Source organism: Hippoglossus hippoglossus, chromosome 5, assembly GCF_009819705.1.
Source record: "Hippoglossus hippoglossus isolate fHipHip1 chromosome 5, fHipHip1.pri, whole genome shotgun sequence".
Taxonomy (NCBI): Eukaryota; Metazoa; Chordata; class Actinopteri; order Pleuronectiformes; family Pleuronectidae; genus Hippoglossus; species Hippoglossus hippoglossus.
In genome coordinates, this window is record NC_047155.1 from 17,265,706 (window position 1) to 17,281,399 (window position 15,694).

Below are 15,694 nucleotides of genomic sequence, written 5' to 3' on the forward strand. Positions count from 1 at the left end.
TGCCCACAGAAAGTGTTGCAGTAATCCTCAATCTCATGTCGGTAAAAATGCTGCATTTTGCTTTTCTTCTGCTTCATTTTTGTAGCTTTGGTTGAGTCCCTATTTAAATATACACTAGAAGACTAATATATACTTTATTATGTCAAATACTTAACCACTAAAAGCTCTTTATTATTACTTATTATTCTATTCTGTATATGATGACCACTGGATAAGTGTTATTTATAGTGGGAAACTGATATATAACAGATATCATAAAAAACAAAAAGGTTGTATTTAAAAAAAAAAAAATCATTTATTTCAAATAAAATGAATAACACCCCGCATATCACATCATGTATTTTTTCTATGAATAACAGTCAATTTCCATTTCACATACAAAAATACAAGCAGTCTCTTGTGAATGATTTATGTTTCAAAAACATCCAGCTCAAAATCCATATTTATTTTAAACACTTTAAAATAGTTTTATTGACAATAATTCAAAAAGGAAATTGTATTGGCAGCATTGCAGCCAATACAATTAAAGTAAATGGTGTCCGTAAGCCCCGACATTCAAATTTTACTCGAAACGGCGTAATTTACACCGTGTTTTTAGCCTAAATTTCCGCTGCCGGAAGTAGTGATGCTACCGCAGTGTGCAGTGTGTGCGTGCAAACGGGAAAGCGGCTCCAGAAGAGAATATCAGATATAATAATTGTCTATGGTATCACAAATTAGATTTCATTCGTCAAAAGTAAAACATGAGAAAATGAATGAAACTGAAGTGGCTCTGCATTTACTACCACAATTTTTTAGTAATATCAGTATCTTTATTAATTAATTAATTAATTAATATTTACCTTTCATTCATCCTCTTAAAATCTACTTTCAGAAATGTAACTTTTTGACTCATTTTAAGGAATCTGAGGGATTCAAGTTGTCAGCCTGCACTCCTGGTGCTGCAGTGTTAAACCATGTATAGGGGTTAGGCTCTTTCACCAATGTCATTAGCTGTTCTTATCTGATAAAATAGAAGCATAAAAGGAGTGTGGCCACTGCTTGGGGAGCTTCTCTCTGGACTGTGAGTTGTGCATCATGAATGTCTCTACAAGTTTGAGAGTGCGCCTGCCGGTGCTCGTGCTGGTGTTGGAGGTTGTCATCATGGTTCTGTATTTTTTCTTCGTCACCTATGATGACAATAGCAATGCGAAGCTGCAGAACAATGAGACCAACCCAATGGAGAACTCTCTGTATCGCGACTATCCCTTCTTTGCCGATGTGCAGGTGATGATCTTCATAGGTTTTGGTTGCCTACTCGCCTTTTTCCGATTCTACGGCTTCAGTGGAATGGTCTTCAACTTTCTAACAGCTACATTTTCCATCCAGTGGGCCATCCTGATTCAAGGTTTCTTCCAGTTTTATTACAATGGTCAAATTCACCTGGGGGTGATCAACCTGCTGAATGCCGAGTTTGCCTGTGCTGTGGTGCTCATCTCGTTTGGAGCTGTGCTCGGAAAGACCAGTCCTGTTCAGCTCCTGGTTATGGCATTGCTGGAGATCCCTGTCTTTGCTGTGACAGAGTGGGCTGTATTGAAATACATTAGAATCAATGATGCAGGAGGCTCTATTCTTATTCACTTGTTTGCCTGCTACTTTGGTCTTGGAGTGACATTTGTTCTGTTCCGCCCGAGCCTGAATAATGGACATCCTAAAGAGACAACCAGTTATCATTCTGATATCCTATCTGTCATGGGAACCCTGTTCCTTTGGGTGTTCTGGCCATCATTCAACTCTGCTCTGACCTTAAAGGGTGATGATCAACACAGAGCAGTTCTCCACACTTTTATAGGTCTGACCTCATCCACGATGACGGCTTTCGCCCTCTCTGCAGTGTTTAACAAGAGAGGAAAGCTCACAATGGCTGACATTCAGAATGTGACTTTGGCAGGTGGTGTGACTGTTGGTGCTTCTGTAGACATGATGATTTCTCCTGCCGCTGCATACGCCCTGGGCATCATGGGCTGTACTGCCTGTTTTCTTGGCTACAGATACCTGACTCCCTTTTTAGCCCAACATTTGAGGATCCAAGACCAGTGTGGAATTCACAATCTCCATGGGATCACTGGCCTGATATCATCCACAGCAGCAATCTGTGCTATCCTCTTAGCCAATGAGGAAACATACGGGCCCAGCATGTATCAGATCTTCTCCCATCGTGCTCCACCTGCAGGAGATCCAAAGCTGCTGGAGCTGCAGAGGTTGATTCCCGGACTGAAGCCGGGCTTGGGTCGTACTGCACAGGAACAAGCTCTCTACCAGGTTGCAGCTATTTTCTCTACCATAGCAGTTGCTGCAGTGGGTGGGCTGCTCACCGGCTTGGTCCTGAAGTTGCCCTGCATGGCGTCCCCAGCTGACGAGGACTGTTTCGATGATGAGCTTTTCTTTGACATGCCATCAGACTTTGAGAGCGTATTCAACAAGATCCCAGTAAACTGTGATGAAAAAGGGCTGCCTATGGATACAATGAACCGCAAAGTCAATTAGTAGATAGCATTAGTATTCATGAATGCTTGTAGGAGCATTCAGTGTTTTTGTATAAGTCATTTCCTTTTTGAATTATTTTCAATAAAACTATTTTAAAGTGTTTCAAATATATATGGATTTTGAGCTGGATGTTTTTGAAACATAAATCATTCACAAGAAACTGCTTGTATTTTTGTATGTGAAATGGAAATTGATTGTTGTTCATAGAAAAAACACATGATGTGATATGCGGTGTGTTATTCATTTTATTTGAAATAAATGATTTATTTTTTTAAATACAACCTTTTTGTCATTTATGATATCTGTTATATATCAGTTTCCCACTATGACACTTATCCAGTGGTTACTGTATGCGTCAGCCTCATTTATTGGGCATCATATATAGCAGGGGTATTCAACTAAAATTTAAAGAGGTCCAGTTAGAGAAAATGTCATGAAGCAAAGGCCCGGAAGATCATAATGTCTAACTATTTAGTGTGATATATAAGTAGCCTAGTAGTTGTATCAACATCTGCATGTACTAAATACCTGACTGTCAAATCAAATGAATTCAGTACGATTCAAAAACATTTGGACAATATTTATTGTCACGTAACAAAGAACTGAACATATATGTATGATTGCAGATATGTATAATGTTCTCTCATTAACTAAATAAAAGTAGGGCTGCATTTCAAAATAAGAGAAAATAAATAAAATGTGAAAATTGTGCTTGTTCAAATAAAGGGCTTAACTTCAGAAAAATAAAATAAAGGGAGCAAAAGCATGAATTTCCCTTTTTCTGTTTCACATCTTGACTCAAAAGTCTCAACCAATTTTACAGATAAGAAATCTCAACACATCTTAACAATTGAACAGTTTTAGAATCACTTTCTTCCCCTCTTATATCCCACTCCCCCACTTTTTCCGTCTGTTTCTCTCCCTTTCTCCGTCTCACTCCTGTTTCTCTCCCTTTCTCCGTCTCACTCCTCTGTATCTCTCCCTTTGTTTTCTCTACCTGTATCTCTATCTGTCTTTTTCTTTCTACCGTCTTCTCATGTGTAACTTGCCTCTAACGCTCTCATCTGTCTGCACTGTAGAGTCGCAATGTTTACCTGCTGGAATGCACAGACTTGATTGGCTGAGTGGTATCACGTGGGATGGCTTAACTCGCATGCAATTGGTCTGTGCGTTTCCTCATCCGCTAAACCACTACCGTAAAGACTACAAAAGCTGCGCCGATTACAAATAGAAGCGCCCCGTCAGGTTTTAAATCACAACCTTCTGTTTTGGCTGTAGGTCCGGGTCCGTACGGGACGGCTTCTGGGTCCGGACCCGGACCGCGGTCCGCCTGTTAGTGACCCTTGATATATAGAATAGAATAATAAGTAATAATAAAGAGCTTTTAGTGGTTAAGTATTTGACATAATAATGTATATATTAGTCTTCTAGTGTATATTTAAATAGGGACTTTTGGAGTTTCAGGGGTAACTGAAACCATCGACATATGTCGTGTTCTTTTATCCTTAGGTATGAGAAGGGTCGGTCTTAGTTCAAAAAGTATTTATTTAGAAGCAATGAAAAAGGTACAGCATAGCTATGGGCACTCAATGCACAGCCTCGGCTTTTAGTCCGTAGCTCGGGGTAGTCAAGAGTCGCCCCGAACGGATGACAGGTGCAATATTTATAATAGTAGGTTGAAGGCGTGGTCCCAGCATCTTGGAACTGGAATCCACCAATGATGAGGAGCCGCTCCCAGGTTCGTCACTCCTTTGATAGTAGCTGGGCAAATCTTCACATTCTGACAGTGTTAAGTTTTGTGTATTAAGAAAAAGCCTTTATCCGGCTGAAGCTTTGTGAGTCTATGTTCTGTGTGTGTAAGCATTAGTATTTATCAGACAAGACAACGCCTTTCCTATCTGGCCTTCAGAAGCTGGGGCAGCTTCTTGATTTCTTTCTAAGGCATAGGTCACAGTGTCTTAATGAGCACAGTGCATTCATGTATGTGTGATGTTGAATAAAGCTAAAGGAATACTGTAATATATATAAAGGTTTATGTATGAGAACAAGTTTAAGTACAGTGTATTGTATGCCACGGATTACAGTCCTAACACATAACAAAACATAAATTCTTTCTGTTAAGGTACAAACATGGTGCGTGTAAAATCGATCCTTTTCGGGGCTATAGTGTCTAATTATATTTTTAAAATCCTAACACATAGTGGTGAGTAGATAATGAGTGAATATTCGTTTTTCGGTGAACCATCCCTTTAACTCACCTTCGGCTTCACATTCCTGTTCACACTCCGAGACAGTGGAGGCAGCAGAGGGGAGGAGAACAGGAAAGAGGCTACGAGCAGGAGGAGGAAGAGGAGGAAGAGGAGGACGGTCTCCCATAGTGCTCTGCACTGCCAACGTAGGCAAACAGGAACATGGCTACCGGCGTTTAACACAAGCAGACCGTGTTGAAACACTCTTCTGTGGCTGTACGACATCCACCGTGTCCCCGCGACAGAAGAAAACCCTCCTCGTAGATAAAACCAGCGGAGCCGCAGAGTCTGTGAACGCATCGCCTGCTCCTTCATCACTCACAGGTAACAGAGCTGTTAGCTCGCTCTGCTGCTAACGCTAGCATCGCCCCTTCTCTGCCATTTCGAGTCACATTTTGTCGTGATGTCTCATCCGAAATCCCCATGTTATCATCGTGCGAGGCGACACATCGTCGAGTCTTCGTGCTGCTGTAGACGTGTCGTGTTCCAACACACGACAGGATGCGTGCGACGGTCTGTTTGTTACGAGTCTCTGAGAATTGACACGACTGCAGTTCTGTGACATTTCACTGATTTCATTTGTTTTAGAAACAGAAGTTATCGTGGCCTCATGGCTGTTTCTTCACTATTCATACAATTACAGCTGTTTACACGTAGGGGAAGCTTGACGATTCTCCTGATTGCACAAGATGATAGTAGATTAGAAATCATACTCAACCTAAACATGACACCTTTTTACATAATATCCACCAACTAGTTTGATCCCAGTAACCAATGGCCAAAGCTCAGAAAGCTCAGATTTGTCCCTCATCACAGTTGTGTTTGAATCACTGTGTTCAAATGGAAATACACCTTGTATCTGCAGCAGTACAGTGTGTACAACAGACCCTGTGATACTTCAAAAACATTAACCTGTGTTTAATCTACTACTGATATATTAGCTGGTTCAGTCATTTATTGGTTTGCCAAAAAAAATTCATTCAAAATAATTGATTTCATCCAGAGCCAATTATTAACTGGTTCCAGCTTCTCGAAGGTGAAGACTTGTTGTTGTTCTCCTTTTCTTCTCATTATATCATTTGAATTAATTCTGTTGTAAAGCTTTAATGCCCGTTTTCATTATAGCATCATAGCAACCAAACAAATAATAAATCGATCAGAAATAATATAATATACAGATTAATCAATGATGTAAACAGTTGTTAAATAGAATTCTCATAGGTCTTTTCCCTTAGATCACCCCCCATCAGTCGGCAATAATTATTTCTGATCTAATATAAAGCCAGATTTATTATTATAACATGTGGTCTCATGATACCCTTTCGGAAAGCTTTACTGCAGCTTATGGTCCTTTACACTGGTGGTAGCCCACAGCTTTGATCCAATTTCCCAACGAAACACAGTTCATCATAGACAAGGTTACTCTCTGTGAAGCAGGTCCATGTTTGTTTTAGATGACACCATTAGATCACTTTCTCTCTCTGCTTGTTCAGCTTTAGGTCAAAATGGCAAGTCCAAGGACCAGAAGAGTTCTGAAGGAAGTGAGAACCCAGGATGAGAACAATGTAAGTCCTCGGATGAATTCTGTGTCACCTCACTGTCACGCTTATTATTCACATTCTGTAATAGATAGGTGTTTGAGAGGCCTGCAATGTTGCACCTGTGCACATCCCTAAAATGTCCCATTGTTACTCCTTGGTTAAATTAATCATGAGAGTAATTCTAGATGGAATTTCACCTGCAGTGGACATGTTTTTGGTCTGCATCTTTATTTACGTACAAAGCTGATATGTGAGATTTTAATTGATGTTTTGTTGCATTATCAAAATAAAAAACAATCAATTGTTTTCTCCTCAGTTGTGTTTTGAATGCGGGGCTTTCAACCCTCAGTGGGTTAGTGTGACCTATGGCATCTGGATTTGTCTCGAGTGCTCTGGAAAGCACAGAGGCCTGGGAGTGCATCTCAGGTAAGATCGTTGAAATAGTGTTAACATGTGATGTTTGGAATCTGATAAGCTCAAATAACCAGCTAGATTTAACATAACTCTGGTCTTTGCAAGTCAGTTTTATTCATTAAACTATTCAATAAAACTTAACAGAATACAATGAACTTTTAGATAAACCCACTCTTACAAGGTGCACAAATAGTAGTGGCTGGATGAGTTGTGTGTGTGTACTGTATGTTCTCATTGATGTAAGGACTAGATTTAGCAACAGCTGCAACAGCCTTTCATCACCGCTGACCTATTACAGCCTGCTAATTAAATAATGCTGATCTCTTCTGCTCAGTTTTGTGCGTTCTGTTACCATGGACAAGTGGAAAGATATCGAGCTGGAGAAGATGAAAGAAGGAGGAAATGGTAAATTCCGCTTGTTTCTCGAAATCCAAGACGATTATGATGCCAACTGGACTTTACAGGAGAAATACAACAGCAGAGCTGCTGCGCTCTTCAGGGACAAGGTGAGCTGTGCAGACGCAAAGGTCTTTCAGAGAGATGTGGATCTTCAGTTTCCTTACTAAATTAAGACAACAGATGTTTTGAAGGGGGACCTATTATTTTGGGCATCATAAGTTCTCGTTTTAGCAAAATGTCATAAAACCGGAATGGATTAATTTGCAGTTTCTTTAAACATTAATGTTGTACCAAGGAACAATTGATCGGATTTTTGTGTCCATCCTGGTCCAAAAGCACTGTATGTGTCAGCAGGAACTTGATTTTAAAATCCTAGTTGTAATTACGTATTCACTGTAAATAAATGCAACCTGTCATTTAATGGATAGGCATAATATCTTGTTTATAAAAAGCTGGTTGATCAGTGGTTGAACTTGTAGCTTGTACTGTGCATGTTGTTCATCAGAATAATTCAAAGTCTTCGTGTGTGTTGTATATGACAGGTTGTAACTTTAGCTGAGGGTAAGGAGTGGTCTATTGAGACATCACCTGCCAGAAACTGGACATCTGCTCAACCCAAGATGAGCCTTTCATCCTCTCACCGGTAAGCATGAGGGAATTATAAACATTGTCAAACTGTGCGTAATATCAGACACAGAACAGCCATCAAAACATTCATATTTCTTTTGTTCAGCCCGGGAGGACCTGGCCAAAACTCTGCTAAATCTAACGACAAAGCTTTTGAAGACTGGTTGAGTGACGATGTTAATTCTTATCAGAGGTAAGACCATCACACTCACCATGACATTTACCTTATTATTCACTCTTCTCTTATTTTCTGTAAATTACATGTTTTTTTTAAATAATTTGTAATACTTTAGTGGAGGTGGTTACAGCGGCAACCAAGAGAATCGGTATGTTGGCTTTGGCAACACAGTGACCCCGGAGAGGAAAGAGGAAGACTTCCTGAACAATGCCATGTCTTCTATTTATTCGGTAGGTCTTTTGGCTGAGTTGTTCTTTTTGTTTAGATTTTTCTTCCCCTCTGACAGTTTCTATCTTTCTTCAACAGGGTTGGAGCAGTTTCACTGTTGGGGCTAGCAAGTTTGCTTCTATTGCGAAAGATAATGTAAGTGTATTTAATCAATAAATGCTGATCCTATGTCTTCAACACTGGAGTAACAAAAAGAAAAAACATATAATCAATAATTATTTCTCTTTTTTCACTTTGAACAGACGAGTAAACTGGCAAACCAAGCAACTTTAAAGGTAAGACTGAGTTTAAGTCCCATTAACCCACGATATTTACTGATAGTAAAGGTTTTCTGTGTATAATATTAAATAGTCCCCTCTTACTTAAGAGTTAGAATTCACAAACGCAAATTTTCTTGATAAAATCTGTCAACAAAAATTATTTGAAGGTCTAATAACTGTGACTAATATCTCTTTATATCTATAATGCCCTCTCTGGAGTAGTTAAAGGGCTATAAAGCGCCCCCAGAACCGGTAAAGCAGATCATATAGGTGCATGTTGCTTTTTCCATGTCGTGTTATTTTGCTGAAAACACATTTTACCCATGTTCTTTATTTTTGTCAGTTTTTCATCAGTAAAACAAGCATTTTGAGTGTCCTCTTCACGTGCTTCAGCTTGGATATACTAATGCAAGGCATCGTTTCCGTCTTGGTACCTGTTCTTTGAGTTTATGGATAACCTGTGAAAGACAGTTGGTTGGGATAACATATATTATGAGATGGTGATTACCTCTAATCCCTATACCTTAATATAGATATGTTGTTCACTCACATCCATCGAAAACGGGTTATCTGTTTATGCATGACAGTTTTGTGTTGACTGCAAACATTGTATCATAGAGGTGTAATGGATTCAATTAAGTCATTACTGGAAGTTGCAACTTTTAGTAGGATTTTGGTAACCATATATCATTATTACAGCATGTTAGGAGGCAGAGTGTAAAGTAAAGATGTTGTCATTTAAATATCTGAAACTGCAGATGTCAAAGTTTAAAGGCTATAATGCTCAGGTGAAACTGCACAGAAATCAAGCTGTATGCAGTGTTGCCTCATCAACGAAGTTCACACTGATGCAAGTTTATTGTTGAACCATTACACCCTCTAGTGCTTGTTAAGTGTCATGGTGAATGGGAATGAGGGGTCATTTTACGCAACTGCAGAACAAACGTCTCAGTTTCTTGCTCTGCTGTGAATGTTAAACTGTGTCTCATTCAAGGCAATTCTCCCCTCTGACTCCCAACTAGGCCTCAGAGTTAGGACAGACAGTAAATGAGAATATTATCAAACCTACCCAAGAAAAGGTAACATTGAAGTTTGAAGTTGTTGATTTGGTGGTGGGTTGCAGCGCTTTAGATAAAAAAAAACAGCTTCAGATGTGAATGTGCTATTTTCTACGCTGCTTTTCTTCTCCAGTTTCCTCTGTTTCATGTCAGTGTGCACTAAACGATAAAAGCTGCTATTTCAAAGCTGCAGAAAAAAAGATCAAACCTTTGTCTTCCCTCAGTCACTCATGACATCTGCTGAAGAAATACAGCTGTCAACCCTTTATATGTGAGCAGGTGTGAGTCAGTGGGAAGTTACTCTCATCATCACAGACACTGGGGTAAATTATTTGAGGAGCCAAAGTCTTAGTTCAGATATGCCCCATTTCAAGGCCCTCTGTTTCTGTTTGCAGAAAAACTACATCTTCCTGTTCCCATTTCAATGCATTAAACATGATTTTAAAATGTCAGTTAAAGTCGGTTTGGATGTAACATAAAATGAGACCTCTTAACATTTAAACAGATCATGGCATCAAATGTGGTCAGGATATCAACACAGTCGACATTCCAAACTGTCCACACTCGCATAACAAGGAAATCTATATTTAATACAAAGATCTTATCCAAACTTATTTTCCTTTTCATCCACCTGGCAAGATAATTGAGTGAAAGATCTCTTGTGCTTTGCAGCCAAGCTTGATGCAAGACATAACATGTCACAGTCTTAGTCCTCGGTGAGATATTCGTATTTAATTCTCTAAACACACCCCTGGAGCTCCTCACTTGACAATCAGTTGCTCACTGGCTTCGCAGATGCAGTGTGTTTGAGCTTCTGCATCAAAATAAGCTTTGCTCTCGTCAATCTGCATGAACCAACTAATGTCACCATTTCCAAAGTCACGGTGAGTGTTCTCCATAGAAATGCTTCCACGTTGCTGCTCTAACTGTTGCTGTTAAGTGAGAAGCTCTTGGATGAGAAGAAGATACTCTTAACTTAAATGATTTTTTAAAATTGGTATAAGGTTTGATTGAAGGAAAGGCCAGTGACTTAGAGAGACTGATATTTAACAAAATGCTGTTGTCGTCTAATGTACAGTTGACATTGGTGTTTTAAGTTTTCTCAAGTGTGCTTCTGCAACAGTCTTCTTACTCTCTTGCTAAACAGTAGCAGCTGCATAATTTTTCTCTTGAGCTGAGTAACCTTTTTTAAAATTCAATTCTCACTGATTATTCTCTAACCTAAACACACGTAATCACTTTTTCACAATCAAACAGAACATTTGATCAACAACATGTTGTTTCTGACATATTTGTATGAAGACTGTTGTTTTTTGTAGTTTTTAATAATCATTTGCATTAATCCAGGTGAAAGATGGCAAATTGCTAGATGAAATGACAGTCAGCATCAGTGGGCTGGCAAACAAGGTAGGATGGGCAGAGGTCTGCCATGTTACCGGCAAAACCAGTCTCCTGAGCGACGAGCGGTAGCTCTGATGTGACACCAGGGTCTCTCAGACCAGATGTGTCCCCCTCGATATCCTAACCCTCCAAGGAGACTGGTTTTGTCTAATGATGAATGTACAATGAACCATACTAATGTAATATAATCTCTTGTTTTTTTTTTGCTGCCATTATTATTGTGGTGGTGAGTACAATGTTAGAAAATACCAATTTGTTAGCAGTCTTATAAACTCTATATCTTAAGTTACTACACTTTAGTTTCAATCTGATAATGTTTGTATATTTAATACTGATTGTTTATTTAAGTTAACAATTATTTCAAATTTTTTCTTCTGACTTTAGTTTTCTGTTAATATATTATGCATTTGTCATTCTTTTCTTACAAAGGCATTATTTTTTAAGGAAACTGCATCTAAATGATATTGACTCTTTTTGTTTTCCTTTTTTAGTTCCAGGGAGCTGGTTCAAAATTGACGAACCTCTTCTCTGGAAATCCAGAAGATGGGTATGATAACATTTCTTACATTATAAAAACTCCCACTTAAAAAATCCTTTAGTATTACATGGTTTAATTTTCTGGACCATGAAAGATTGAAGCATTTCTTCCTGTTTGGACTGTGCTCAGGTCTACTGGAGAAAGCTATCAGAACATGGATGCCACTGAGGGGTATCAGGGCAGTTCTACCCAGCCTGTCTCAAAGGACTTCTGGGAAACCTTTGGCAGCAGCAACTCCTTAAAGGCCAAGAAGTCTCCTAGCAGTGACAGCTGGACCATGGCAGATAACTCTGCAAAGAAGAGCTCTGACAGTTGGGACAATTGGGGCTCCGAAGCAGCATCCAACAACAAACACAGCACGGAGGAGAGCTGGGAGGCTTGGGACAACAACTGGGAGAACGCCGATGGTAAGACAAAGACGAAGAGTCCCACAAAACCTGCTGAGGACGCCTGGGACAATGCAGACTGGTAGTGACCTAACAACCATACCTCTCACATGTTTCCCCTTTTTCTGGCCTTCTCCTTCTCCCTCTCTCCCTCTGTTCATCTCACTGGCACTTTCAGGGAAAGAGCTGTCTGTGTCCACTTAGTTTTTGTCAGTCCATTAAAAATTTAATTTATTGGGAAACCTAAGAAACAATGAAGAAAGCCCTGGGTTAGATAAAGCTCATTATTAAATAAATGTTTTGGAAAAATACAACTATATTGACTTCAGTCATGTATATTATTGTAAATTACCTTCATCACAGGGAATTACGATATATCAGTGTAGATATGGTCATACATTTACTGCCTGAAATCCTCAATTATATAACTATTAATGGTAAACTAGGTGGTGTTCATAATGTTTTATGGGTTTAATGATACTGGTCTTCAATTCACCGAGTAAAAATGATGCATGAGATGGAAAATCTAAGATTGTAAATATGATTCCTTGTAAATACAGAATGATTGACAACACTAATCACAATTAAATGACTGACCCTTGACCTTTTACACATTTTGTTTTTGTAAAATAGATTGTGAAAAGCATACAAAAAAATACATATTGTAATCATAAAATGTTATAAGAACAATTAAATTCTGAGACAAATTGGCTACCATTAATCAAATATATAAATCAGAATGAAATAATCTAATAAATCATATGGTAGGGCTTTATGTATTATCTGTGTATTTCGGTTCTTTTCATATATATTTTTTTTTATGAAAATGTGGAAATAGTCAAGGGGTTTGATCATTCTATCATTTAGTCTTGTTATAAGACCAGAAAATTATCCACCGGGAGGTTGACATTATTATAGATATTGCTTTTGGGTAAATGGATGTTTCGTGCTGGCGTCATTCAACAAAATTATCTAAAATTTACATATTTGATCTAAACTGATGTATGTAGTTAGTTACATACAAATGACTTGTTGAAACTCATTTTGACTGGATACTACAATATTGTGATACTGTTGATTGTATACTTTTTTTTCATCCTCACTGTTGATCATTGACAACAGCTCAACACTTAATTGTACTTCCCATTCAGATGCATTCATAACAAAGGTCCACGGTGACAGTTTAAGTATTCTTGCTGCAGTTTGTAATTTATCACATACTTTCTATTTGACTTCACAACTGAAATTAGGAGGACGATTTTTGTTTGTTTGTTTGTTTGACTTTATCTCATATTAAAGCTGACAGAAATACTGTTTTTAAAAGAAACTTTTTGGTCATGAGCAGTTGTTTGTCATCATTTCCCAGTTTTATGTTGAAGACACAAACATAAAAAATATTTTAAATCAGTGTTGAAATATTGTATATAGTAAATTTCATATAAAAACCACTCATTGCAGGTTTACTGTATATGCTGTATGTACTGTATGCAAGCTGTGTTTAACCTTGTCATGGAGTGGAAGTGCAGATTGTTATCTGAATGGGTTTGTGACAGCTGAACCTGTAACGTGTGACCTCAGCTAAACTGACAGGCCATTGTAAATGTCAACAACTCAGTGTGAGCTGCTTTCCACATTTGTGTCCAGTGTCACTGCCCCTTGTTTCGTTATGTAATGTGAGGAGTTGGTGTCACAGTTATCTTCACACCTGTGCTGACATCTGAATTGTGAAGTGATGATAATACGGCTCATTATACGCTGGATAATTAGATGGTCAGCTCTCCAAGCGCTTGTTATGAATGAATTAAATCAAGTAGTACTGGTGCATCCTCAGTCACATAAATGTGAATTTGGAAATCAAGCAAATCAATTTAGAACGAAACAGGTTTTGCGGCACGTAACTTCTCTGTGTGGCCTTAGATTCTTTATAACCGAGTGTCTTTTATCCTACCTTAAAGTTTAATTTTCAGTTTCATAAATACAGCAAACTGCTCAGACTTAGATTCAACAGTTCTGGCTTTGATTTGTGTAAATTAGTTAGAATTTTTACTGTAGATTCTAAAGTTAATGATTAATATCAGAGGAGATCTTATCATACTTCAAGTCTTTGAGGCTCAGTGTGTTTGCTCATTGGCCAGTAGTCAGTCTCTAGTGTGCCACTGTTATCGAGCTGCTGGATTATTGTCGTACAGCTACATGCGCTCCTCAACAGGCCTTACATGTTACTATCACAGGTTGTGACCAGTGAGGGAAAACCCCTGCCAACTTCATTCCATACCCATCTCCTACCTCTTAAGAAGTCGTCAGTTTACTGATGAGTATCCAGTCGTGGCCATGTTTTTGTTTTTCTTGTCTTAACCTCTCAGTATGGTTTTGATGTTGACCTAATTAAAACAGGTTCAGATTGCTGTGACCCATTCGAGCGTGTGACAGCAAAGCAGCAGAGTTTGGTCTCCAGTGTTGGTGTGTTTCATCAGTGACAAAACAATGATATAAAAACGTATATCACTCCTGGAACATTTGTGTTGCTTAACCTCTGCAGTCACGTGTTCATGTATGCTTGTGTGTTTAACATGCCTTAAACAGCTGTGTTTGCTTTTTGTTAATATCGATGTCAGTTTTGCGTGTGTGTGCGATACAGTGAGTTGTACATGTCAGTAAATCATCTATGATAAATTATACATCGTTACCCTCAATTTTACTTTTTAATACTGAAGCGTTATGTCGGTTGTTTTGTTTTCTTCTTTTTATCTTCTGATGGTGTGACAGATAAATTGCCCGGAAATAAATAGAAGACTGTGCCGTGATGTCTGAGTTCCAAAGGGACTGAAAGATGTAAAAGAGCTTGTACTTCTCAAATGCTGTAGTTTTACTTTTGATGAATGTCCTATAGGGGTTAAAATTGAAGAATGTGTAATGGAATGAAATGCATCCAATATGTCTTGATACAAGATAATAATTAAAAAAACAAATGCAGTATTTTCTTGCCACATAGCCTGAATCTAATTCTAAACCTTAATTTTCCAGAGCAACAGTTTAGCTCAGTGTCTGCCTGTCGGACATTTGAGAGCGGGTATGTCCGTGCTTGTGGATGAAACTGTCATGTCAGAAAGACTATTTTTGATGTCATGCATGAGGTGTAACATGGAACTAAACACATTCAGATGTTCTTTGATTTGCAAACGTCGTTTCCCCAGTGAATTGAATTGCAGTTGTCTGCTTACCCCCCCCCCCCCCCCCCCCCTTCAAGTTTCACCAGCAGTCGTCCCTCGAGGTGAGCCAGTGTTACATGCTCAGTCGAAGCTGTGGATATTTTTCCTGTACACATGGTTTCTGTGTCGAATAAAAACGTATTGTGCTGTGATCGCAATTGTTTTGCTGTCTTTGTCATTTGTTTTCTATGTTGGGGGAGATTGATTATATAATATTGATAAAGCAAAATTTAGCTTGTTTATTAGATGGGTGTTCTAAAAAGGTATATTAATTTAACAGTGAAAAATGTGGTGCTTTTATTCAAAGAGACATGTATTTGTACACATGCGTCTTATAAATTTCGAGGTGCACGATTTTAGCCATCATTGTCTTCTCAGATCATTAAGAAACTTGCTTGTTCCGATGAGCTGATAATTACTGATGACGCATCCTTTGCTTCTAATAGAGGCAGTTTTTCTGTGACTGATTGAACGATACAAGTTGAAAGTAATCATATAACAGGCAGGAGATTGAATACATGTCAGTCACTGCTGCTTTTTCAGAATCACTGAATTGTGTCTCTAAACAATGGACCCGACAAAGCCACATAAAAGGGATGTGGAATAGTCAAGATTTTTATTCTGAAAATCGAGCATTCTGCAAATTAAATACTTGATTTCATCCTTTTTGTGAGCAGGAT

At 38.5% G+C, this 15,694-nt stretch overlaps 2 protein-coding genes across 8 annotated transcripts; both read left to right on the plus strand.

Moving 5' to 3' along the window:
- The first annotated feature begins 1,077 nt into the window (after positions 1 to 1,077).
- On the plus strand, positions 1,078 to 2,725 carry rh50 (Rh50-like protein). Its single transcript, XM_034586776.1, has one exon. It carries the CDS (start codon positions 1,078 to 1,080, stop codon positions 2,524 to 2,526), a length of 1,449 nt encoding a protein of 482 aa, XP_034442667.1. The 3' UTR covers positions 2,527 to 2,725.
- Positions 2,726 to 4,842: 2,117 nt separating this feature from the next.
- On the plus strand, positions 4,843 to 15,172 carry arfgap1 (ADP-ribosylation factor GTPase activating protein 1). 7 transcript variants are annotated; one of them, XM_034586777.1, is made up of 14 exons: positions 4,843 to 5,099; positions 6,269 to 6,340; positions 6,633 to 6,742; positions 7,065 to 7,236; positions 7,672 to 7,772; positions 7,863 to 7,949; positions 8,050 to 8,164; positions 8,241 to 8,297; positions 8,405 to 8,437; positions 8,645 to 8,674; positions 9,445 to 9,501; positions 10,828 to 10,887; positions 11,373 to 11,428; positions 11,549 to 15,172. In XM_034586777.1, exons 2-14 carry the CDS (start codon positions 6,281 to 6,283, stop codon positions 11,889 to 11,891), a joined length of 1,281 nt encoding a protein of 426 aa, XP_034442668.1. In that variant the 5' UTR covers positions 4,843 to 5,099; positions 6,269 to 6,280; the 3' UTR covers positions 11,892 to 15,172. The 7 variants fall into 7 exon arrangements, with proteins under 7 accessions (XP_034442668.1, XP_034442670.1, XP_034442669.1 ...); XM_034586779.1 differs by lacking the exon at positions 10,828 to 10,887 and having other exon boundaries at positions 11,379 to 11,428; XM_034586778.1 differs by lacking the exon at positions 8,645 to 8,674.
- Positions 15,173 to 15,694: the final 522 nt, after the last annotated feature.